Source organism: Montipora capricornis, chromosome 2 (genome assembly GCF_036669925.1).
Source record: "Montipora capricornis isolate CH-2021 chromosome 2, ASM3666992v2, whole genome shotgun sequence".
Classification (NCBI taxonomy): domain Eukaryota; kingdom Metazoa; phylum Cnidaria; class Anthozoa; order Scleractinia; family Acroporidae; genus Montipora; species Montipora capricornis.
Genome location: NC_090884.1, coordinates 12244949 through 12268685, shown reverse-complemented (window position 1 = coordinate 12268685; position 23737 = coordinate 12244949). Strand labels below are relative to the sequence as shown.

At 41.4% G+C, this 23737-nt stretch overlaps 3 protein-coding genes and 3 non-coding genes across 6 annotated transcripts in view; 2 read left to right on the top strand and 4 right to left on the bottom strand.

Moving 5' to 3' along the window:
* Nucleotides 1–3351, top strand: part of LOC138033497 (golgin subfamily A member 4-like) — a 31083-nt gene extending 27732 nt beyond the window's left edge. The window contains exons 8-9 of the mRNA XM_068881252.1: nt 500–628; nt 2124–3351. Coding sequence (XP_068737353.1) covers nt 500–628; nt 2124–2378 — 384 coding nt within the window. The 3' untranslated portion in view covers nt 2379–3351. The remainder of the gene's footprint in view (nt 1–499; nt 629–2123) is intronic.
* A 3658-nt stretch (nt 3352–7009) lies between these two features.
* Nucleotides 7010–7082, bottom strand: Trnav-aac (transfer RNA valine (anticodon AAC)). Its single transcript has one exon. It is a non-coding gene; the product is annotated as a tRNA-Val (tRNA).
* A 78-nt stretch (nt 7083–7160) lies between these two features.
* Trnae-uuc (transfer RNA glutamic acid (anticodon UUC)) lies at nt 7161–7232 on the bottom strand. Its single transcript has one exon. It is a non-coding gene; the product is annotated as a tRNA-Glu (tRNA).
* A 1732-nt stretch (nt 7233–8964) lies between these two features.
* On the bottom strand, nt 8965–9037 carry Trnav-aac (transfer RNA valine (anticodon AAC)). The gene has a single exon. It is a non-coding gene; the product is annotated as a tRNA-Val (tRNA).
* Nucleotides 9038–11107: 2070 nt separating this feature from the next.
* Nucleotides 11108–18756, bottom strand: LOC138038847 (tektin-like protein 1). The gene is made up of 5 exons (XM_068884916.1): nt 18516–18756; nt 17184–17749; nt 14792–15232; nt 12701–12796; nt 11108–11975 (listed from the first exon to the last, which is right to left on the bottom strand). Exons 2-5 carry the CDS (start codon nt 17550–17552, stop codon nt 11673–11675), a joined length of 1209 nt encoding a protein of 402 aa, XP_068741017.1. The 5' UTR covers nt 17553–17749; nt 18516–18756; the 3' UTR covers nt 11108–11672.
* LOC138038849 (uncharacterized) overlaps nt 18300–23737 on the top strand; it is an 8248-nt gene continuing 2810 nt past the window's right edge. The window contains exons 1-4 of the mRNA XM_068884917.1: nt 18300–18460; nt 18536–18620; nt 20514–20595; nt 23188–23418. Of these exons, the coding sequence (XP_068741018.1) occupies nt 18414–18460; nt 18536–18620; nt 20514–20595; nt 23188–23418 (445 nt within the window). The 5' untranslated portion in view covers nt 18300–18413. The remainder of the gene's footprint in view (nt 18461–18535; nt 18621–20513; nt 20596–23187; nt 23419–23737) is intronic.

Genomic DNA, 23737 nt, shown 5'->3' with positions numbered 1-23737 from the left:
GGGATGTGAAAATCAAAACTGTTGCTTGTTCTTTGATCTGTCATGATCTGTGAGTTGTGAGTGAACGAACAACGCATATTTAATCTTAACCCTTGTGGCCTCAGAATGAACTCGCTTCAGTACTGTTTCGACCTCCAGACCGCATTTGTCGGCCATCTCCTCGGTAATCTCGTTCCCAGGGTCTCTCTTCTCTGCCTCCTTTGTCTCCGAGTCAACGACAAAGGAGCCAGAGAGGAGAGACCCTGGCAACGAATTTGTCTTCTCGGTCGCGTTGGTCTACCATAAACCCACTAAGTTGAGAACAGATGAATTTGCGACGAACAGACATGTCATAATTGCTGTCTTCTCGACGGAAATTTTCTTATGTAAACGGTCTTTTTGCATTCGCGCTAAGAAACATAGTCACGAAATTTACGTCACGCATGCGGTCACGCTCGTAATGAAAAGTTCATTGAAGAGGAAACCAAAGGTCGCTGTAAACATAGTATCTTTTTCTTAGGAATATGTCGACAAAAAGGATGCAAAAGATGACTTGACTTCCCAAACAGTAAATCTGGAAAGAGACAGGTCTCTACCAAAAAATAAAACCACACTTGCAAAGCAATATGCAAAGCAATTAAAGACACAGGTGAGAATCGTCTTTCATAATCGTTCTTTACCAGTGCAATTTTATGAATGACTTTTGTCATTGACAACCACACCAAATTACAAACCTGAGACACCTTGAAGATGCCACAAAAAACTTAATCTATCTTCTCTCCTACCTTTACCATTCCGGAAACGAAACACTATTTCTTTTTTTGAAATAGTTTCTTGTTGGTTCTGGTAAATTGAACGCAACTCTGGGTTTGTTTGTTTGCGTTGTCATGGAAAATAAGCCTTTTTCTTTTCGGATTTTGCGGGGTTTTTTTTACGCTGAAGAATCCATGAATCCGAGATCACAAATCCGTTTTTGGATTTTCCAAAAAAAACGCATCCTAAATTTACGTTGGAAAGGGTTGACTCAAGGAATTAGTGAAAATAGAGGCTCCCCTTGATGACCTCCTGTCAAGGCCCAGTCTCAGCCACAACCCTTTAGTGTTCATGGATTCTCTAGGTCAAAGACAACAGCACGGAGTCAGTCCCTGTGTCCACGTGTTTAGGTGAAAACTATGATTTCCGCCAAAAAGTGACCGGTGTGGTAGCGATGTCTCTAATAGGTTATTAAAGAGTGCATATGGCTCAAATATGGCCACCTTCTTAGGATGAACAGCCTGCATTAGTCAAGGAGGACCTCGCCTGGTGCAGGAACTGTGATGTAGATTTAATGTTGATACACGTGCAGATGACGATGGTTTTAATTGTTTTACATAAAACATCAAGGCAATATGATCTTACTGAAAGGTACTCACCAACGAAATCATACGATAAGATCGTTGAGTTCCCGGGAGGGGGGGGGGGAGGGGGTGGGGAGGAATAATCGGGAGTTCATTATTCCATTATTATTGCTCGAAAATTTTCGCTATTCCATTATTCCAGTGAAAAAGAACTCATTATTCCGTTGAGAAGATCTACTTATTTCCGGTCGACAAGGGGATAATTATTCGAAAGGAAATCGTTATTCCGCCCCACAAAATTTCCATCATCCTTATTCCATTAGCCCTCTAACCCCTTCCCCCCCCCCCCCCCCCCTTCCTTCCCTTCTCCCGATTGTGTTGGGAGGTTACAAAACAGCCCGTTGCAGGTTGGTTGTCCATTCATCCATTCTATACCGACGACTTTCGTGTTGGACCGAGGTTTCACTGTACCTTGTTATCGTTGCTGTTTTGCAAAGTAAGCGATAGTCTGTGGAGATTTTAATTCTCCGCCGCTCACAGTAATCACTGATGATGAAAACTACAACAATTGCTGATGATAAAAGTAATATTTCCATGGCTCCTTTTACTTTTGTTGTCACAAATGGTGTCAACGAGTTTCCAACCGTTACACCCGATTATTTATAACTATGAATAATTTAATTAAACGAATTAAAACGCTCGCATTGCCACGGTCTGAAACGGAAAAGACTTCTTAATGATTCACTGAAGCCCATATTTCGTACAGAATACAATACAGAGACGATTTTCATTTCATTTTCTTTTCAGATGGACACTGCTGAAAATCAACTTAAATCCTGTGAGAAAGTAATCCACCGATTATATGGTGAAAACACAGATCTCGCAAAACAGAATCAAAATCTTGAGGGAAAACTCAAGTCGGCAGCCCATTCCCAGGAGACACTTCAACGCAAAAAAGTCCTTCTACAAAAGCTTGTGGAAAAACTCAGCAGTCACATGGGAAAGGATGCGATTCAACAATCCTATTTAGTTTTCGAGCTCGATAAAGGTGTATCCATATGAAAGAGTTTTTAGATTTTTAGATTTGACAAACTCTTGTGGGTGGGGTGGGTGATAATGGTTCGTGTGTGGTGCGTGTTGCCCTAGCTCACTATCATGTGCCAGGAGCCCATGATAAGTAGGTGCCTCCCTATGCACTATATCCTTGAGTCAACCCTTGCGAGTATCTTTCTATTTTAAGAACTAACCCTTCAGCAGGACACTACATTTACATCAATTTACATCAATTTGCACAATTTCCATACATTGTTTCCGCTATTTTTGTCTTCGTTTGAGAATACCTTTATTCTGATTGGCCATTCTAAACAGCGCGTGCAGAGCGGAAGAACTCGTGGCGTTCTAAAAATAGGAAGATAGGCGCAAAGGGTCACTCATAGGGGTTGTATGGGAGAGGTAAGCTCCTACTCATGGCGTCCTGCGAGTGCGCATGTGCTCCTCACATCATCGACAGTTGTGTCATTTGCTTTGCATGCAGAGAATAGCAAGGAAATGTAACATCCAAATTATATAAAAAGGATCAGTAGTACCTGTGGATGTGCAGAGCTTTAGTGGCAAACGGCAAACGTGAAACGTCACTCTGAAATGTGCGTTTGGCCTAGACTGAGTCAATCGAATTCATTTCATTTCGGCTCTTTTCTTATAATTACGGTAACCTGTTAGCTACAGCAATCAAACAAGTTTGGTTTTATACATCGTAAGCAAAAGTCTGCCATTTGACAATTGTTGTCAGTAGGTGGAGGTTTAGTGGTAATTATTTTCTTGTTTAGTGTCGCCGTACTGAGCAATCTCAGAGATGATGATCTGGGGTATCATTTCACTTTACCGATACGGGAATTTATCAGCTTGCTCAATTCTTTGGGAATTTTTTGTTTTCTTCATAATGTGAATTTTTTATAGCCTCTCGTGCCTAGCATGTTTTACTGATAATGGAACGGTTTTATATAAAACTTAATAAAGCAAATTAAGTTCTGTCAGAGCATTTTTCAGTGAAAGGATGCGTGGTATTAAATTACATGAAATGAGATTTCGTGATTGCCTTGGCTTCGCATGCATACGCTTGGTGATTGGCTTAAATTAAAAATTCCTCGCCCTCTTGAAAGCCAATCAAAAGCAAGAACTAGGCGGTCAGCGCATGTTACAAGTAAACGCTCTATTTTGCTTCCACTTCCTTAATAACCTACTTTGATTTTCTGCATCGGCTGTGATTACATAACTTTAAGGTCGGCACACATGTACACTAAGGGACATGTAGCAGGGACAGGGACATAAAGCAAGGATAAGCCATTTCGTGTGTACCCATAGGACGCATGTTGCAGGGACAGTACGCAAATTTGTGCTCACGAATTGAGGCATTTTTCTCTCCGTAATCGTTGTGCTCCCTCTCCCATAGCAGGGGGTTATCTTTGTAAATCATCAATTTTAGCGGTTGTTACGCTCCACGACGTTTCCTCAATAACATCGCCTCCTTGAAAGACCGCTACTGAAGGTACATGGGATGACAACAACGACATTTTATTCAAGTATTCACTACTTTCACAAATCCCAGAACACACCTCTTTTACACCTTCCCCCCCCCCCCCCCCCTCCCCAAAAAAAATCTGCATAAGCATTGTTTTCGACTTCTCTTGGGACATTTTCACGTCCCAGGAGAAATTGCAAACAATGGTTATGCAAAAGTTTTTGGGGTAATAGAAGTGTATTATGGGATTGTGCAAGTCGTGAATGCAAACAGATAAGCGTATCAATGTAAAAGAATGAAGGGACAAATGTAAGAGAAAAATACGAATTCACGCAACCCGCAGTTAGCAATAGCTAGTCGAAGATAGCCAATAGCGCGTTTCATTAGCTCATTTCTAATTTGTAACGGACAGTTTGCAGACCAGCGCAAACGATGCGACATTAAAAACTGGGGTCATTTTGTCCCCGCTTCATGTCCAACGAATTCAAACCTGCTGAATTTCAGGCAACATGTTGCTGGGACAAAAGAAGTTCTACGCGAGAACGGGCAAAATGTTTCCTAGTGTGTGCCAACCTTTTCGACGTTTCTTTCGCGTCTCATAATTCAAAACCGAGTCATTGGTTTTGTGCCACTAAACTCTGACTGGCCAAACATAAGTAACCGGGTCTGATGTAATTGGTTTTTATCGCCCAGCTCAATTATGGGATTAGCGTATTACGTCACGCGCAACGAATGTTTTAGTGTGCTCGCATAATATGGATGAATAGGTCCTTTTTTGATCTCTCAGTGAAACATAAGAGATAAAAAGTATTTCTCTGTAAAATATTTCTGAAATATTTCGCTCTTTCCCTGACAAGCGAGATAAATTTGTAACCACCAGACCGGGCATGCATTTTCTGTGACGAGGAGATGAAAACTGAACTTATTATCGTGAAGGAACCTATTCGTCTGTCAAAAAGCAAAGCTCTCGCTTTTCTATCGTTGGTCCTTTAGAAATTCAACCTTGCTTTATCACAAGACGAAAAACCCTATCAAACTGAAAATTTGTGAAAAGACAAATCTTCAGCTGTTCTAATAACTAACTAAACTAAAATCTCAAAAGGATTGACAATTCCTTTTTTTTTTAGTTTTGATGACGTCACGTAAAAACCAAAATTGGTTTCCTGTCACTTCCCTGCTAAGTGGTGTCTTTGTGCACAGAGTCTTCTGTGCGTATTTTGTTAGGTTTGAGGGGTTGGTCGTAATGCGTAGATTTCTCATTCTCAATTCTCAACTCATTCTCATTCTCAACTCATTTGACTACATTGATATAAAATACCAAAACAATATCGTGTACTATTAGAGTTACATATTACGCAAAGACAACTTGAATATCCTGGCAAAACACAGCTAAGTTGACAATATGGAATAAAGCACTGTGTTACTGCACTACCACACGTACGCAATGCATGCCTATTTTTTCTAAAGATGACAGGAATGTTTTCTTTCTGACAAATGATTAATAGCCTGGTATCCAGGTTTTTAACCTTAGAAAAAGACCATTTTTGTCGTATCAACGTGTGAGTCAAAAGGCCTCTGCTGGCACGACTTCTGGGTGACCACTTAAATGGTTTTAATGACTCCCAACTTGTCTGGAACGCTGCAGTCCGATACCACCCAATTCAGCCCCTTCTGTTTTTGAGTACCACGTACCACAGGCAACCCAGTGTACACTTATGGAGCGTCTAGTTTATTTACAACTTGCCTTTTTACGTGGGATGCCTGTGGCAGACCACGTTTATAATTCGCTTGAGTGTCATTTTCATATGCATCGCAGTCAGGCCAGTCTTAAACGTCGCATGTGCCGAATCTAATGCAAATGAGCGAAAACAATAGATTTTTTCTCATTTGCATTAGATTTGGCACATATAAAATACGACGTTTAAAACGGGCCTCAGATACGGTAATTAGCCACGGGCCTGTCACGAAACTCTTGGCTTGATACTGTCAAGTCGGACAAACAACACTGATGCACGTCTCTTTATGTTTTTTCTCCCTAAAGGTAATGGGAAAATCTCACACGGACTTCCCAACGCACACAACTCTTCGCTTCTTCGAATTACAGCGTCTCCGGTCTGAATTCGCAGAAGAAAGTATACTTCAAGTGATCTTCGTCTTCTCTAAAAGCAACCAAAGAACCACCTAAGCCTCCTTTAAAATCGATTCTGTCGATCAAGCGCAACAGAACAGTCAGGAAAGGGAGAATAATATACCTCTTGCTTTCATTTCCGGTTCCCATCGTAAATAAATGTAATGAAAATTGCTTTTATAGAATGTGAGCAGATGCAAATAATACAAGGAAGGGTTACGCTTTTACAAACGTTGGCCGTGTAGCACTCTATATTTCAACAGACTTAACTGATTAGAGTGTACTGTGAAGTGCTAGTCTTGTACCCCATATGAACCATGTGAGCGTTAGCCCTACTAATGGAAATGGCCCCACACAAGGACAGAGAAAAACTCTGACCAGGGTGGGAATTGAACCCACGACCTACAAATAAGATCAATTCATGAAAACGCCAGAAGTCGGAAAGGAAATGTTCGATTCTCATCGCAGTTGACCGTCCTTAGCGCTTTTACCACTTCCCTTGTGACTCTCAGTAGGTTTCAGGGATCAGCAGTGACATTTGCAACCAACCTTTAAGTTAAACACAAACAGCATCATTCCACGTAAACGCGACCAGGCGTCTTGTTCCAGCAAATTTTAGTTTTTGTCAAAATTACCAAAACCCTTTCATACTTGTCGTCTTTTGCACCTCTATCGGTAGGGACCTCTTTGGCTTGGTTTCAATTAACTCTGGCTTGATCTGATTAGCGTAGCTCCAAGTTGAAAAAGTAAATATTTTGAGCAAGAGCCCGCGTCATGATATGTTTTATTTTCAAGGCAGGTGTATTTCCGAGGTGGTGGTGTTTGGAAGGACCGATGGACCCTCCCTCTCGCTCCCTGCTCCGGCAAATATTCATGTGGACATCGTAACTCTATCTTATCCAATGGCACTGTTCCCCAAAGTTAACATGGTAGTCGTTGGTGAGATTGCAAACTTCAATTTTACTGAGTCACATCGCGGTTGATGTGTCTTTGAGGACTCCTTATCCATGTGCAACTATTTCGTTTTCTGTGCAACCAAAATGACAATGTTTCCGGCCAGGCTTGAACTGGCGACCTTCCGCGTGTTAGGCGGATGTGATAACCACTACACCACAGAAACCACTCGGTTCTTTATGCGATAAAATACGCATCATTTAGCCTTTACACCGGACAAGCCAAGAGGAAAATGTTGGCGTCGTTCCCACACCGGGAATCGAACCCGGGCCACGGCGGTGAAAGCGCCGGATCCTAACCACTAGACCATGTGGGATTGCGCGCTTTGTTCTGCGAAGTTGCTTGTCGTTTGATGACGCAAGTAATTTATTGCCGCAGAGAAACCATTGGGTAACCGATGTGGAGCATCTAAAGAATTGTCCAAATGAGGCTGCATTTCAGTCTAGGTCAGTTTTCCTTTGCATTATTAACTGTGCAGAATACTGCTTTAAAATGGGCAAGAGGCAATAATTGATTTTTCGAAACACATATGTCTCGTACATGCTACTTGGATGGAAGCTGGTATTCCGGAAACATCTTCATCTACATATGAAAGCACTCGGCAAACTCCCCATTTGATTTACGGCTCTTTCTGCTTCAGTGGTCTCATACACCACAGGCCTTTTTAGAGACATCACCAGCAAGCCGGCCACTTCTGCTGGAGAGAACAGGACAGCTACAACACCGGTAACGTCACCCCCTACTCTTCTCCAATGTAGTGTGTGAGTTCTTTCACGTCTCACACGGAACTTATGAACATAGAAGATATCTATGAGATGGAATCTACGGTTTATAGTGCTTATCCAAGAAGACGTGAACGAACAAGATGTTGTGATTGCACTTGGCTGATTGTCACGGAAAAAAATTCCTTATCGCATATACGGTCTTTTTCTTCTAGGAAGAAGGTCTGAGGGAAAAGGAAAAGACCGAGAGCTGAGGGTATCACTGCTAAGAGACATTAGCGGGAGCCGGCCGGAAAATTTCAAGACAAAATCCATTTGTCAGCGGCGGCAAGAAAAGAAGTCTCCACGAAAAGATTAAGGCGCTAAGTTTAAGAAGTTTAAGCCTGAAACGAGAGAAACTGGTCAAAGAAGGAGAACTGAAGAGCCAGAGTAGAAGTAGGCGCCGAGGTGTAGAGAAGTTGACGTGGAAACTGAATTGCTGTTGGTTTGTTAAAGAGCTGGACTGCTGGTTGTTGAAAGACTGAACTGTTGATTTGTTAGAACTGAACTTTTAGCTTAATTTTATTCAAATTTCTAGTGAGTGGAAAAGGCATTATTGACTTTCACTGTTAATTAAGATTATTAGGAACGTAAAAGAAAGTTTAGGATTAGTATTAAGTATTTTCCTTCAAAACTTGTAGCTTTAATAAAATAGTCTTAAACATTTTATTAGGTATATGTTTTGTGTTGCGAGTTCGTGGGAAGGGGTTTTGTGTGTGGTTATATCTATTATCAACATGGTTTCATTTGCTATCTATTATCCGTTTGCGTTTTCTTTTTACCTCGTGTCGCCGTGCCAGGGGAAGACTCACGTCACACTGATCAACAGGGCACCCATACTCACCTTTTTTTTTTTAACGCTCTGCATAGCACAATTCGCCCTTGTCACACGGCGGCCATATTGTCCCCGGGAGACCAAAAAAGCTTTGTTTTACCACGCCAAGCCTCACCCCCATAGTTTCCACTGCGAGGCTTGGCGTGGTAAAACAAAGCTTTTTTGGTCTCCCAGGACAATATGGCCGCCGTGTGACAAGGGCGAATTCTCTATTTTCGAATTCCCCTTAGTACACTTTGTTTGCCCCCCAAATTTTGCATAAACTATTGTTTTCAAATACTCTTGAGGACACTGCATATTCCCAAGAGCATTTGAAAACAATGGTTTATGCAAAATTTGGGGGGCAAACAAAGTGTATTATGGGGAATTCGAAAATAGAGAATACCATTTTCTGGAATATGGATATTTCATTACCCTTTTTTGGGTTTGGTAACTGGCCATCAAAACAGTTGTGTTTCCAGTCAGGTTTGAACTGACGACTTTCTGCGTGTTAAGCAGACGTGATAACCACTATAATATGGAAACCACCTGCTTGGCTTTTAAACGGCACTGCTTGGTGTATTTTGGAAAGAGAGACAACCGGCCAAATTATTCACAAAAACGTTAAGGGAACATCCGTCTTTCCCACATCGGGAATCGAACCCGGGCCACGGCGGTGAGAGCACCTGATTCTAACCACTAGACCATACGGGAGGGTAGCCTGCGTAGCAGACGTCGAAAGGGGTAGGGGTAGGGGATAGGGGATAGGGAGGAAGGTAAAAAGGGGAGGGGGAGGGAACATACCATAACTGGGAAGGTGTCCACTTTTACTAAATTATACATCTTTCCTAAACGGCTTCAGGTCACAACGAAAGGCGTTTGGGTTTTCCACCCGGACTCAAATTAAAGCTTGGTTTGACTTTGTGTGGTGATTTCTTCTTTTCAATTTGGCTCAAAGGTCGAGAAACCAAAGTTTTCCGCTGAGATCAAAGATGTACACTTTAAGACATAGTGGAGTATTTGCGCCTTCGATCTCTATCATTTTTTCTTCTCATTGGTCACAAATGTTTCAGCGTTCCTGATAGGGTAATCTTAGTGGGCAGTGTCTTCCTGATTATCGCAAGGCTATCGTTTTTAATCAGTGAACCAAGAATAAAGTACTGAATATTGAAAGTGCGTGGCACAAGGAGCTATCTCTGAAAATTTGAACGACACATATCAGTCAATCTCTGAGTAACCATGATTTAAAAGTGCGACATTTTACCAAGAATGGTCATTTGGGCCTTTGCCAAGCTAAGAATTTATCACTTTTTGATGCCTAATAAATCACTCACCTTTCTTGCTAAGAGGCTTAAAATTAAAGATTTATCTAACTTTTAACAAGTTCTTTCGCCTATTGATGTCAATTTGTCACTACCATGCACCCTGCGAGCAGAGCCTCCTTTTGTCTTTTTCTTTACTGAAGAGGACAAAAGTAGGCTCTGCCCGAATCGCGTCACCTCGTTGAAGCCGCCGCAGCCCGAGCTTCTGGACTAGTCAATCTTGTTTTCTCTCGTCAAACCGGTTTTTCCAGTGCGAGCGTCCGTTTAGTGACAAAACCGATGGTTATAATTGAGCCCGCTGTACCATGAAAAACCAAGATGGCGGCGAAATCTGGCATATTAGGCTTGGGTTCGAGACTGTATCCTGGCAACGTGCAGCGCATATTCAATAAAGATCTTACTCTATTCATGCAGAGCCTTTCTCGAGAACGCCAAAATCGAGCAAGCAAAAGAAAGGCTCTGCTTGCAGGGTGACTACCATGATACCGTCGGCAAAGATTCCCTTCTGGGTTGCCTTTCAATACAACGTAGATTTCAGGGGCGTAACCAGGGGGGCTCCTGGGGTGCCCGTGACCCCCCTTTGTGACAGTCAACAACATAATACAAACCATCTTTCTCAGACGTCCGTGGACAAGGGCTTTTTGTCAGCCCACGTCACGGACAGTTGATCACCAGATAACATTTTTTGTAGCTCTGCGGTTTCGAAAATACCGATCTCGTGACGGTATTTTCTGTTGCTCTCCCCAAAGAGAAAAGCGCGAAACGATGTTAAGGGCGAGTAAACCCGGCAGAAGAAGCTATTACGGGTAACCCAGGAAAAGCCTTGTCTGAGGAAATAATAAGCAGGTGGAAAGTTGTCTTCAGGGTTTTTTTTTTCTTTTTCGGCCGTAATAGCGCCACGTGATCGGTATTTTCGAAACCGCAGAGAAAAAAAAATGTTATCCCGAGATCAGATTTTTTTAACCGCAGACTGAAATCAACGGTCCGTGAACGGACATCTGAGATCGTTTGCATGCAGCTATTTTATAGGCCTGTCCTCACCCCCCCCCCCCCCCCTCCCCCCCAGGAAGTAAACAGTTGGTTATTTACAAAGCGCGGTAGAGTTGAATCCGGGACAACCGGAAAAAGATCCAAACCAGAGGCCTGAACGGGATTTGAACCCGGAGCACCCGCATGCAAACCCAACGCCCTAACCACTAGTTCACGCCGCCGCCATTACTCAGGGATTAAATTTACGTTGAATCGGTTCTTGCTCAAAATATTTACTTTTCTAATTCAGGACATCAACACTAGCCTCAGTTATTCTCACCAAATTTAATTTCAATCACACAAATTTGCACAAGGAAGTCTCCTTACCTTTTTGTTATCAAATAAGTCATTAAAAAACTGCTTGAACCTTTAGGTCTTAGCTTGTGACATTTACTTACGATGATAAAGAGATAAGTGATAAAATGTATTTCTGCAATAACTTAATTTAATGTCACCTAAGTCGAATCAATAACGTTACCAATATTGATAAATAAAACACTCTGAGACCATTAAGACAAATCCGTTTTTCAAGCACCGTCTGAATGTGGCATAAGACCATGTAAAGCTTACACAAGAAAAACTAAGATCCCAAGTAATACTTGATAATATTGAGAGTTTACCGTCGGTTTATCTATAAAGAAAATTTACAGTGATTCTAAAATTACTTTTTTTGTGTGTATATATTACAACAATCTTTTTGCAAAAATCAAAACAAAGAAAAGTTCTCTTTTTCATGGCATTTGAAATTGTCATTCTTCCTTGAAAAACACAGCCAAAAGATAACTGCTACTCAAAAACAAGTTTTGACAAAACAGACGAGTTCTGTCAAGTTAACATCCAACACCATTGATGACCCAACGATGGTTACCAAGTCGTCTGCGCATGCGTGTAACACTTGCATCAATCGAGGAAGCATAGTGTTTATCCCTAGCGTCCTCATCAACCTTCTTTCTAGTCAGGCGCAACAGCCCAATGTTGCGTGCAGTGGCATTCAGGGATTCTTGCAACCCCTCTCCTGCCCTGAGGATTTCACGTGCTTCAGTAACCTGGTTGCCAGGGTGGCGCTGATGAACATGTACAGCAGGCCGATCCAAACGTTCACGAGTGGTAAGATCAGAGTATGCTACAGGGCCCTGTAAAAATGAAACAAAATTCTTGTTGTCTCAATTGCGGTGAAATACTGTCGCATCCGTACCTCTGGAGTTATGAGGTGCATAGTGCATTTTTCGATGGGTCAGGCGGTGGGGAAGAATTAGCACCATGTTGTCAATCACAATTGAATCTATATGATAACATTTTGAAGAAAAAGTTACTTGCTTCGCTGCTTTCGTCAATAATTAATTTTATCAAAAAGTCTTTCGTCAGGATTGACAAGATGTAAGGGGAGTGTTGATCACGGTGCCGGGGATTTTACTATTTTGTTCTTCCTACGTGTACAATGTACGGTCAGCTTAATTAAGGTCTTGTTCTATTACAAGACCTTATAATTTCAAAATTTATGTTCCTTATTATGTGGTTTTCCTAACCTACTTTTTAGTTTGTTCATGTAGGGTGGTGTAGTCTGTTTTTTTTTTCCACAATTGGTTTTGCGCGAGCATAGATCGAAGGTGTTCCGCTGTCTTTTCTCTTTAATAAGGTAGTTTTGGACTAGCAATGTGTCTCACACTATGGGATGGGCCTGGCTAATCAACATACCATGTCTCTAGCCTTATTGCTGTGTTGATGATGATGATGTTGATGAATTTTAATGAAGTGTCAAGTCTTGTAATGTCACTTACAGTTGTAAGTGTCTAGCTAGCATTGGGGTAATAACTCAACTGACTTTGATTGAGTAGAGGACCCAAAATACCACACATACCAGAGTGTATCCTAAAGCCATTTCTGTTGAATCATACCAGCGCTTGCTGCGGTAAAGAGCCATTTGAGTCTCACCAGACCCCACCAATAGATGTTGCTGTCATGAAAAGAAAAATAAAGTAGTTTAAGAACTATGAATGATCTTAATTTACTTTCCTCCAGCTACACTGTGAAGGAAGCACCAATTAAACTGGATTCAGTTTGTGAGATAAAAATAATTAAACCAGATTTGAAATCTCCTGTAGAAATTGCTTGACTACAAAACATAATCAATTTGAAATGCCTCAACTCAACCGGCCATGGATCATTATTTGATGTACTTAAACCTTTCCTTCCTTCATAATGTACACCTATATCAGTGACACTCCTTAGGGCCAATTTACATGGTACGATTTTTGTCGCATGCGACAACGGCTTACGAGAAGCCCAAGACATGATTTACAATTGTTGTGTACGTCAGAAAAATGTAGTAGCATTTCAAAACATGTTTTAAAATGCTGGGGCAATCATAAGTCATGTCGTAGGCCTGTCGTGAGCTTGTCGCATGCGACAAAAATCGTACTGTGAAAATCGGCCCTTAGAGTGATTTTACTCTGTCTTAAAGTGCCTATGGAGTAAAAAACTATCTTTTGCGTATTTTAAAGACCTTTAAAAAGGGATGAAGAATGGTCTTGTCTATTCAACAAAATGGAATCCACGTTGCTGTGCGTCTGTTCAGTAATAGATCACAGATGGCGTCAAAATGTGGTAAGAACAATTTGACCTCTTCTGTGATCTATTACTGAACAGACGGAACATGGAACCTATTTGTTTTATATAATAAATAATTAAACTTTTTTCGCCTAAAGCTGCTTTGTGATGGTGACGTCAATCATGCGTCTGTCCTCTAATAGATCACAGGCAAGAGCCAATCAAAATGCGAGAATAACTTGGGTTGTTATATTATTTAGCATATACTGTATGGGTGTTGTTCAAACTTGGCACCAGTGTACATCAGATAAGGCAAAAAGTGAGACCCGATAAGATGTTGCCATGGCAACGCTCTCGTTTCCAGTCCCTCTCTGCAATAAACCAAATATCTCAGATTTTGAACAGATACATGTACGTAAGTACAGGCAGCTGGTCAGACTTGAAATGCATGTGCTGCCCATAATGCTTTACATCACTGTCTAAGCTTACTGAGAGTGAGCATGTCTTATTTTGACAGTAAACGACTAAATCAATCCTGCATTAAATAGACCCAACAGCAAAAATGGTTGCCATAGCAACAGCACAGAGGGTATCATTTTGTGTCTTACTTGACGTAGATTACCGCTGCCAAGTTTGAACAACACCCTTCCAATATTCTTGGAGATATTCTCAATTTAGTGATTTATTACAGTGATGTTAACAGTTTGCTACGACATCAATTTTTGAACAAAAATCTGAATATCTGTGGAACCAGAAAAGATATTCCAAAATAGAAAACACCATTCTTCATCATTTTTTTTCCATTGTAACAAACATCTTTTCGCACAGGTAAAAATGGCGGCTACGAACAAGTTCCTGCTCCCAATCTATTTTGAGGTTTGTACCAATATATTTTTAACAGAAAAATAAATAACAGCAAAGTTGTTTATTTTTTTTATCGTGTATGCGGCGACTACATGTACGTCGTATTACTAGTCACTTTCTTCGTTGCAAATCAAATCGTTCCACAAGTCTTAGTTGCACACAGATACATTTCGCTTGCCCCGGGCCATGGGGCAAGCGTTAAGTGTCGAACACTGTGTCTAGTAGGAGTTACAACTCCCACACTCTGCCTTAATTTCACATTTTTTGTCATATAGCTAAAAAAAACCTGAGATTTTGCACAGGGTGATAATTACAATAATGTCAGTATGCACATTATTAACTACCCATGAAAAGGTGATGTGTGGGGCTTTTGAGGGAAAATACTGTAAACCTTGCAACAGTTTGACCCCTTAAAGTGCTGTAACAGAGATACACTTACATTTTGTACATACATGTAATGGTAGTTGTTGCTGTTATTTACTCGAAGATAATTTTATTACAAGAAGGTATGCATGTGGGTTTTAATGTATATACACACCTTCATAGTGACTGTCTCAGCAACTTTCTGTGTCAGTCCGTCATTGACAGACTGATGTGCCGCCTTCTGCAGCTTCACTGTCTGTTCAATAGCTTCAGCAACTTCTTTGCGCAGGTTAGCAGATCTCTGCCTAGCTTCTGCTGCAGTGGAAATCACCCTAGCACACTCTGGGCTATAGGGACCCAAGGGTTCAACAGGTGGGGTCAAAGGCTTTTCGGCCTGCCCCTCCTTGATGCCAGCCCCACGCACGGAAGACACCGCATGACAGATGAGGTCCAGTACCCTTGACCTCTCTTGTAGGCTGGCAGTCAGTCTTTTTCTTGCTCCATCAAGCACTTGAAGTTGCTTCTGGACTGAACGCAACTGTGCTTCCAAAATCCGTTTCAACTTTAACAAATGCTTACGCTCAGCAACAAGAAGATCATCTGCACCATCAGGATCCTTGTTGAAAAAAAAAAAAGTGAAAGTATGATCAGTGTATGTCTGTTTTTCTGACTTTTTCGACAAACCAGATTTTAACTCATGGTACACAGTCTGGAGAATCCAGTTAAGCATCGCAGGGCTACCATTACACCATACAATCACCATTTAAATTCTGATTCATATTATTATTGGTCCCATGTGGGCATTTTTGGCCTGAAAAAAACTTTTCAGTTTTAGTATCTGTTGCAGCTACATGTATTTCCATTTCTAGCCTTTGGTTTTTGCTTTTAGCAAAATTCACGCAGTTTTTTGGATCTGGAATGTGATTGGTTTTTGGTTTTTACTTGGTTTTGGTTCAGCAATATGCATGTCCGCCACGTGCACATTATCAATGGTAAGATATAACTCCTATTCCTCAACTTGGCCCCCTAATGCAGATTCAAGTTCGCATGCTCCATGTATTAAGAATGGATTAATTTGGTTACCGTTTTAAAAACTTGGTTTTGTGCAGTTTTTGGTTTTCTTCAAAATGTACATACAATGGTTTTTTGGTTTTGAGCAATTTTTTGGGCAGTTTTACAATTTATTTGTTTAAGACCCCAATGCTCCTATTTTTATTGCAAGTACAAGGCTGCTGCCTAAGAAAATTTTAAAGGGGCCCTCAGAGCTAAACGCTGAGAACTTAGGAGCCCAACATATGAAGTGAAAGGTGTTGCTGTGAAAAATTAAGGCGCCCAGAGCTATTCTTTGGGAGCCCCAGGCTACCGGGCTCCTGTTAGACAACAGCCTTGAAGTAAATCCTTGGTAGTCCAATTTACTCAACCGAAGAGGATCTGACCAGCAAAAGCCTTCTGTGTAAATGTGCCCAAGTTAGCAAAGAAAAAAAACAATATCAATTTGTACAACTTATAATTTGAGGAGAAAAAAAAACTTATTTCTTAATTTCTGGCTTTTTGATGTACTAGAGAGACTAAAATAAGTTTGCTCAATTTTAAACATCCTCAGAAAAAAATGGCTGAAAATGACTTTTTTAAACAAATTATGTGGTATCAAAGAAAGGAAGGAATCATCCTCAGCAACCATCCATATAAACATTAAAAATTAACTGTGAGGACTATAAGTCAGAGGGAACTATTATCACAGCCCTATATAGGGAATGGCTGAAGAAACAAATTGAGTGAAAATAAACAAACAATCAAAACAATGGATTCTATCACTAATAAGCCAATAGAGCTGCATTCTATACTCAAAGGATTTATGATGCTGTTTTTTTGGTTGTCTCAAATTGTCCAAATAGAAAAAAACAGATCCGAGAGAGTTAATTTATGCCTACGATGAGCTCTTGAATTAAACATGATTTCATCATCATTATGTATCCCAAGCCAGGGGGACAACAAACAATGAGAAATAATAACTTGTTAATTTACGACCCATTGTTTCAATATTTGGCATGGTTATGTGATGCCATGATATAAGTTTAATAAAAGTGAAAAATTCTTCTTGCACATGAGGTGAGTCTCTAAGCTTACAGTTTCTGCAAAGAACCAATTTCTTTTAAAGTCAAACCTAGAAATCACCGTTAAATTTATAAAATACATTAGCTGTCAAAATTAAAATTTAATCATCAAAGAGTCCTAAGTTAATATATTTTCACTTTGAAGAAATCTAACGCTCTTATCAACAGATGGTGGTGAAAGACCTGTTTCCTGCAATCGATACAAAATCTTCACTGTCTCTTATTTTCCATTAACTTGCATGTGGCCAATTGAGTGGATGTCAACTTCATAATAGTTTCAAACAGTTTAAAAGAATAATTTTGCCCCGGGCATAATTTTTAATTCCTGAGACTTCAATGAAGTGCTTCGAATTCCATGGTATCTTAGAGCGAAGCTTATACTCCAGAGCCTGGGCAAAATAAGTATTATTTCATCGAAGATCGCAAAGAATTTTAAAACCTCTATCGTGTTACCTTTTCTCGGAGTGGTCTTGTTTGTCGTTGAGTGGTAGATCTTGTATTTAAAATGATATCTTTTCTTATATGTTCTAAAGTCTTCTCCAGATCTTCCTTTCCCCTCAAGAGAGATTTAATTTCTTCATTAGTATCCAAAAGACTCTCTCTAAGCTTGACTAAGACAGCCCTTGTCGCCCGACAGTAAGCATGGATTCGAGCATTACTTTGTTGAATTGTTGTATCCCTGATGGATGGAAGCGGGTCTAATTGCTGCCCAAGCTCACAGGCCTTGTCACTGCGATTCACTACTGTTTGAGAAAGCCTGATGTTTCGTATACTAGCACTTTTCCAGCCATCGGAACCTATGGTAGCTCGACTAACTTCCATTTCCTCAAGGTATCTATCGCTGTCGTGGAAAATTTCCCCGATCTGTTGTGCAAAAAGCGGCAAAGCTCAGACTGTGACCATGGCAACTAATAAGCCTCGCTTTGGCATTAATTAGCCCGGATATGCGGGGCATCAAGGTATTTGTAACCGCTACCCGCTTATCGCTGTTCTAAAACGTCGGTCATTCTGCATGTTTGCTGGTGAAAAAAAAAAGCAAAAAAAGCCATGAAGCAGCCCACAATCTCCGCTCTTAAAAAGTACCATGTACCACACAGATTTCCTAAGCTCTGTCAAACAATGTACGTGACCTTGTGTACGTTCGAAAGCGTGACGATTTTTGCGTGACGCACGAGGGCGGTACAAATAATCGATCACATTTTCTCGCGTTCTTCTTTCACTTGTTATTGCTGTTGGATTTCACCTGATGTCAATTAAAATTTACCGCAAAAATAACCGATTGGTCACTTAGGGCGCTTTCCATTTGACAGAACTGACCGGCCAGACCGGGCATTTCGAAGGACTAACTCTACAACTCATCCAAATTAACACACGTCGAGGGTGACATATACTCCCCGAGAAGAATGTGACGGATTATCATGCAAGTGTTCCTTCAAATTGTTTCATTTTCTTTGCAAACTGACAGGTCTGGCCGGCCAGTTCTGACAAAAGGAAAGCGCCCTTATTGTTTAATCGGCGCGACTTGCGCAATTTTTACTTATTAACATATCTGACACATAAATTAATGCGAGTAACACAATACACCAATTCACATGGATTACTCGGCGAATAATCCCTCGAAAAAGAATTCACTGGGACACTGATAATGCAATCGGTTTACTCTAGTGAGCGAGATATTCAAGGATGACAGATATTCAACTGTGTCGCAACAATTCAGGCAGCTTGCCTTAGTATGTACAAAACGAACGAACAACCGAGAACGGGCTTTTCGGTTGTGATGCTTACCTTAATCTTTTTGTTTACAGTTTATCGCATTGGGCTACAAAGGAACCCGCGAAGCATAGATTTACAGCTGGCAACACGGATCATTGGGCAAAGATGAAGCACAAGGTATAAAAATAACAGAAAGCATAGCATGTATCGGTGAAGTGAACTCGTGCTTTCTCCATTCAACTGCAACTACTCGGTTGTTAGGGAAGTCGTACGTTTCCAAGCACATTATGGCGAGGATGTTTCTCTTAAAAGTCTCAATGGTTGAGGAAAACTGTAACTTACATTGAAACTGGGTGGAGGACTTTGTGCTTTTGTCCCAACTAAAACTACTTAAATTTTAGATTTATTATTAAGTGCAGTGGAACCTTGATTCGACGAAGTGCTGACACCGGGAAATCAGAGTTTCGTTGCCTCGAAGTGCTTTTCGATACATTTTTCTTTTGGTGGGGTCAGGGAAATGGTTCATTATACCGGCAAAATCGTAATATAGTGGTTGTTAGAATGGACCGAGGTTCCACTGAATCATGGCGTTATTTAGGTACACTAGTATACCGGTCATCTTTTTTTCTCTTCCGATCGGTAAACTGCGTTGCAACATCATCTTCCTTTGGGAAAGTAAGTGGTGGAATCAAAGTAAAGAATCCTCGGATAAGTGAAGGTTCGTGTACTGACAATGACAACTTGGAAATTTTCTTCCCGATGTCAGTGCTATTTCAATAAAATTGGCCAGTTCAAGCGGTTGAATATGGGTCGGTTCTCCGCTGAATGCCCGGGAAATTGCAGGTGTCCTTCTACTAACTGTGCACAGGTATAGTCAGCAAGACTTGAGCTGGCCCACTGTATTATCACCGCTGAAAAGAACCGATTCTAGAGACGCCATGACAATCGTTCTGGGACGAGCTTGGACAAACATGTAATAATTTTGTCTGATAATGCGAGCCACCGGGCGTCTTCTAGAGCCGCCCGAACTCTATCGAGCCACCTACCCCACACCTCTCCCGCTTTTGACCTACCCACCTTGGTGGCAATTGATCTTCCACTGCTTCAGAAATTCAATATGGCGGCTAAAAATTTGGGGAAGGTGGGGAAGTGCCGCTGGGACCCTGGAACCCTTAGCCAAAACCAGAGCTACAGTCTGCAGTTCAGCTGAATTTTGCTACCCTATACCAGAGTAAACTCCCACCGATTTCCGTCTAAATTCCGATTCTTGACAGTTAATAATATCCAGAGGTGTTTCATGATAGCCATTTATTGACACTGTTGAGGCTGAGTTACATAAACTTAAACTTTGCCGATTTGATTTTTTTATATTCTTGAGTGGGAATTTCTGGTTTCCTTAGTCTTGATAAAATCTTCAACCGACTGGTCAGTTTCGTGAAAAATGATAGCCTATTCTAGACCGAAAGGCTATGATTTATATGCTCTATCTTAGAGTAAACTGCTTGAAAATCATACCCTTCACAGCGGCACATACCTATATAGTCCAAATATGGCAGTACCCCCCCCCCCCCTCCCTTGGGGGCCGTGACCACTACAATACCTCCGGGCCGCCTCCCAGAGATTTCAAGGAACAAGGGAACATAGAAAAATATAACTTCTTGGGAATATGGGAACTGCTGAGTTTTAGTTGGGACGAGGGAACGATGATTTTCTACCTTTTTCTCCATTGTTTCCCCAGACTTAACCACCTAGTAAAAGATGAGGCAGCGAACTTGGCGATCTTTTTTTACTCAAACATGTCAGGACGGACATAAGAAGTTCATCATGTTCTTTTCTTTTTTCGTTTGTAAACCCCTATGGTTTTGGGAAACTCTTTCTGTTTAGTCAAACTTTTTGATGGAACAAAAATATCTGGAATTTAAAATTTAAGTTACCATAAAAAGCTGTTGGTCAAAGTGGTTTGCACTAAAATTGGAAACACGAATTAATTCAGGACTACATTTTCACGTCTTTTTGCAATTCATAAAGGTCACTTCATTCATTTTCTCAAATTTCCTTCTTTTCGGTTAGGTTGCCTCATTTTCAATTCGGGACACGACGGGGCAGGTGAAGACGTTTCGTGGAGATCGAATGCGACATGAGCAGCATCCTGGTCAGTGAATATCAATTGAAATATTTCATGAAGAAACCAGCTTTAAATTTCTCTCAAAACCCTGCCCTTGCTGTCAACCTCGTTCCCAGGGTCTCTCTTCTCTGCCTCCCTTGGTCGTTGGAAGAGAGACCCTGGTTGCGGCTGGTCACGTGACCATCTATCCATCCAAAACCGCAGGGTGGGTGGGTACTCAAGTACATTTGGTCGAGAGGACGATGAAATACCATCCGGGGAAAGGTGAAGTTGAACAATTTTTGGTTTCAAAATGGCTCTCGAGTTTCTGAGATGTGTTCAGAGGTGGAAATCCTAAGACTTTTGATTGTCCTCGGAGCAGAGGGCGATATCTCAATACATCTTTTAAATCTTTCGCCCATTTTACTTTCAAATGAAGCTTGACTTTTGTCGATCTGGTCCTGGAGAAGCTTGGTGTTGTTTAGTCTCCTTAAGCATGGCCTACAGACCAAGTGAGGAAAATCTCCTCGAGGCAGTGACTTTCCGTGCAACGTTTCGGCCACGGCGAGAATACCGCATTTCCTTTCACTGAACAGGTTATTACTGTGATCTCTGTCACATACAGTTGCGCAAACCCTACATAAACTTGAGTCAGCAGAGTAAAAAACCTTTTTTGGTGTTTGGTTAAGCGCGAAAACTACTGAGTCAAGCAACATACCGCTCTCTCCCTGCCTTAGTAAATTTGTCACTGTGACAATCAAAAACCCTGTTACCCCACCCTTCCAGCAGATTTTTTTACCACCCATGGGTGGTCACGTGACCAGCCGCAACCAGGGTCTCTCTTCCAACGACCAAGGGAGGCAGAGAAGAGAGACCCTGGGAACGAGGTTGCCTTGCTGTAAGAAAGAGATAATAGGGAGCTTACGAATCGACGACGTTTGCACGACGACGCCGTTAGATTGCGTGACATGACCTCTGCGCATGCCTATATGGGCCCTCGCCAGAGTCGCGCCAAAGTCGACGACGTTGGTGAGCGCGATTTGCCGGCGTCTCGAAAATAACAGGACGTAAGGTTAGTTGTTAAAGTTTTCTGAATGTTTCTCTCGATGCTTCAGGTTTTTTTTCCAAATAAATCATTGATCAAGTATCAATCAAGTTCTTGGCACATGTTTTTGATTTTTTTCTGTTTTCATTCAACTGATTCAAGTGAGCACCTTCTGAAGGTACATGCATAAGGCAGGTACCGAAGCTACAACTAAACCATTGTAGATGGTGCCACCGACCGTAAATCAAGTCCTTCATATGGTTTGTTATGATAGAAAGCTCAGGAACCGGTCTGGCAAAATGACAAACCAAATCTCCATATCGACAAGGATATGCATAGCGCTTGAGGTACATGCATAAGGCAGGTACCGAAGCTACAACTAAACCATTGTAAGTGGTTATCTCATCAGGCAGCTGCAGCTGTTCAGCAAGTTTATAAATGTCATCCCGGTAGAAACGAAAGTCGGCCTTGCACTCGTCGTTTGTTTTCTCGTCCAAATCAAACCTTTCATAGTTCCAGTACGGAAACTCTGGATTTGTTGACTTGTGGAAATCATATAAAAGCACAAATTCTTGTTCGTTTATGAAGCTTTTTTGATAAGCGTATGCAATACAAGCTCTCGTTTCTCTGAAGTTAGGCATTTTGGTTCAAATAACCTACCTTGTGAAAAGAGAAAAACAAACTTCAGAAACGGCGGGAAAATTTGCCACCCGCGAACAAACGTCGTCGTCTTTGCTGAATCGTAAATTCAAATTTCTACAGGACGACGACGCCGGACTATGACCTGACTCAACGGCGCCGTCGTGCGAAAGTCGTCGATTCGTAAGCTCTCTAATTGAAGGTGATGACGCCTGCATTTTGGGTTCTGTTTAAACGTTTTATTTTGACCTAATCATGTTCTTTTTATTCCCGCAATAAATCACGAGTAAGTCCCCTTGGAAAGGATATTGGATAACACCGCGCTTGCCTTGTGATCTGGCCGGAGATCCTGGGTTCAAGACCCGTTTTGATTACTCGATGAATTTGATCCTCAGGGACGGCGGAGGGTATTTTGTATTTGGGGACGGGGCGGGGGATAACAAGCAAGCGCCGTAGACGCTAAATTGTACGGGGGGTCTTGGGGGAACTGTCCGCCAGGAAATTTTGAAATCTTGGAGCTCGGAAATGCTACTTTCAACATTTTCGACGAGATATCAAAAAAATTAACGTGGATCAATCGTAAAATGACAGATGTTTTACTTCTTATTTTTATTGTTTGCTTGAAATTGGGGCGCGGGGGGGGATAAAGCTCCCCCAGCCCCCCGGCTCCGCCGTCCTTGTTCAATTTTGGGCTGCACTTATAAATAGCCAACTGGTTTGCTTCAGGCCAGTTGGGATTCCTAAAGTAGTTGTTGTTCTGTTCTGTTGTAGGTCCTATGCTTGCAGATAATTATTAGCTACTAGAGTATTCTGAAATCCGAGCTAAAATAAAGCATTCGTGTATTTATGTACACGGGTAACAACGAGGAAATTATGACTGCCGCAAAAACGGGCGAAAGATGTTTTGAACTCGTCCACGCTTCAGCTCTGTTCAAACATTTGTCTTTTGTTTTCAGATAAAAAATCTGAAAAGAGACTCCTAAAATTCAGACATGAAATTGATGGCACTTTAACGCGGATTGGCGGACCCAATTTCAGTGATATTCTTGTTAAAGAGCTTCATGGTAATTTGCCTGGTGACTATCATAAACCGCGCCCACTACCGCCGAAACTCCTAAGGACAGCGGTGAACGCCAGGGCCAGAGAGGGCCACATTTATTGGTACATGGAAAAACCTCCGCCCAAAAGTAAGTTATGATTTGGATGGTATAACTTGGCTGGATAACCTTAGTCGAAAGTTGACGTGGTTAACTGTTGTATTCGTACAAAACGAATAAATTGCAAATAAATTGCTTCATCGCTTTTCTTTTGGGAATATGCCAAAGCTAAAATGTCTGGGCTCATTTCTCAACCAATTGGAAGCAAAACCAAGAGGTTCAAGACCAATAAAACCATGCTCACGCGCTTATAGTTGTCTCGTTTCAACTGCTTTTCTTTGATGTTATTGCTGATGGGAGACTTAAATGTGTGCGTGATGTTGGCTAAAGAAAGAGAAAATAAAGTATC

What these genes read in the sequence shown, in the direction of transcription:
- LOC138038847 (XM_068884916.1), bottom strand. Translation starts at nt 17,552, where the DNA reads ATGGAAGTTAGTCGAGCTACCATAGGTTCCGATGGCTGGAAAAGTGCT. An exon ending in CTGAGACAGTCACTATGAAG is followed by an intron (nt 12,797 to 14,791) that starts GTGTGTATATAC and finishes TTTTCATGACAG; the next exon opens with CAACATCTATTGGTGGGGTC. An exon ending in TGGCTTTAGGATACACTCTG is followed by an intron (nt 11,976 to 12,700) that starts GTATGTGTGGTA and finishes TCATTTTTACAG; the next exon opens with GGCCCTGTAGCATACTCTGA.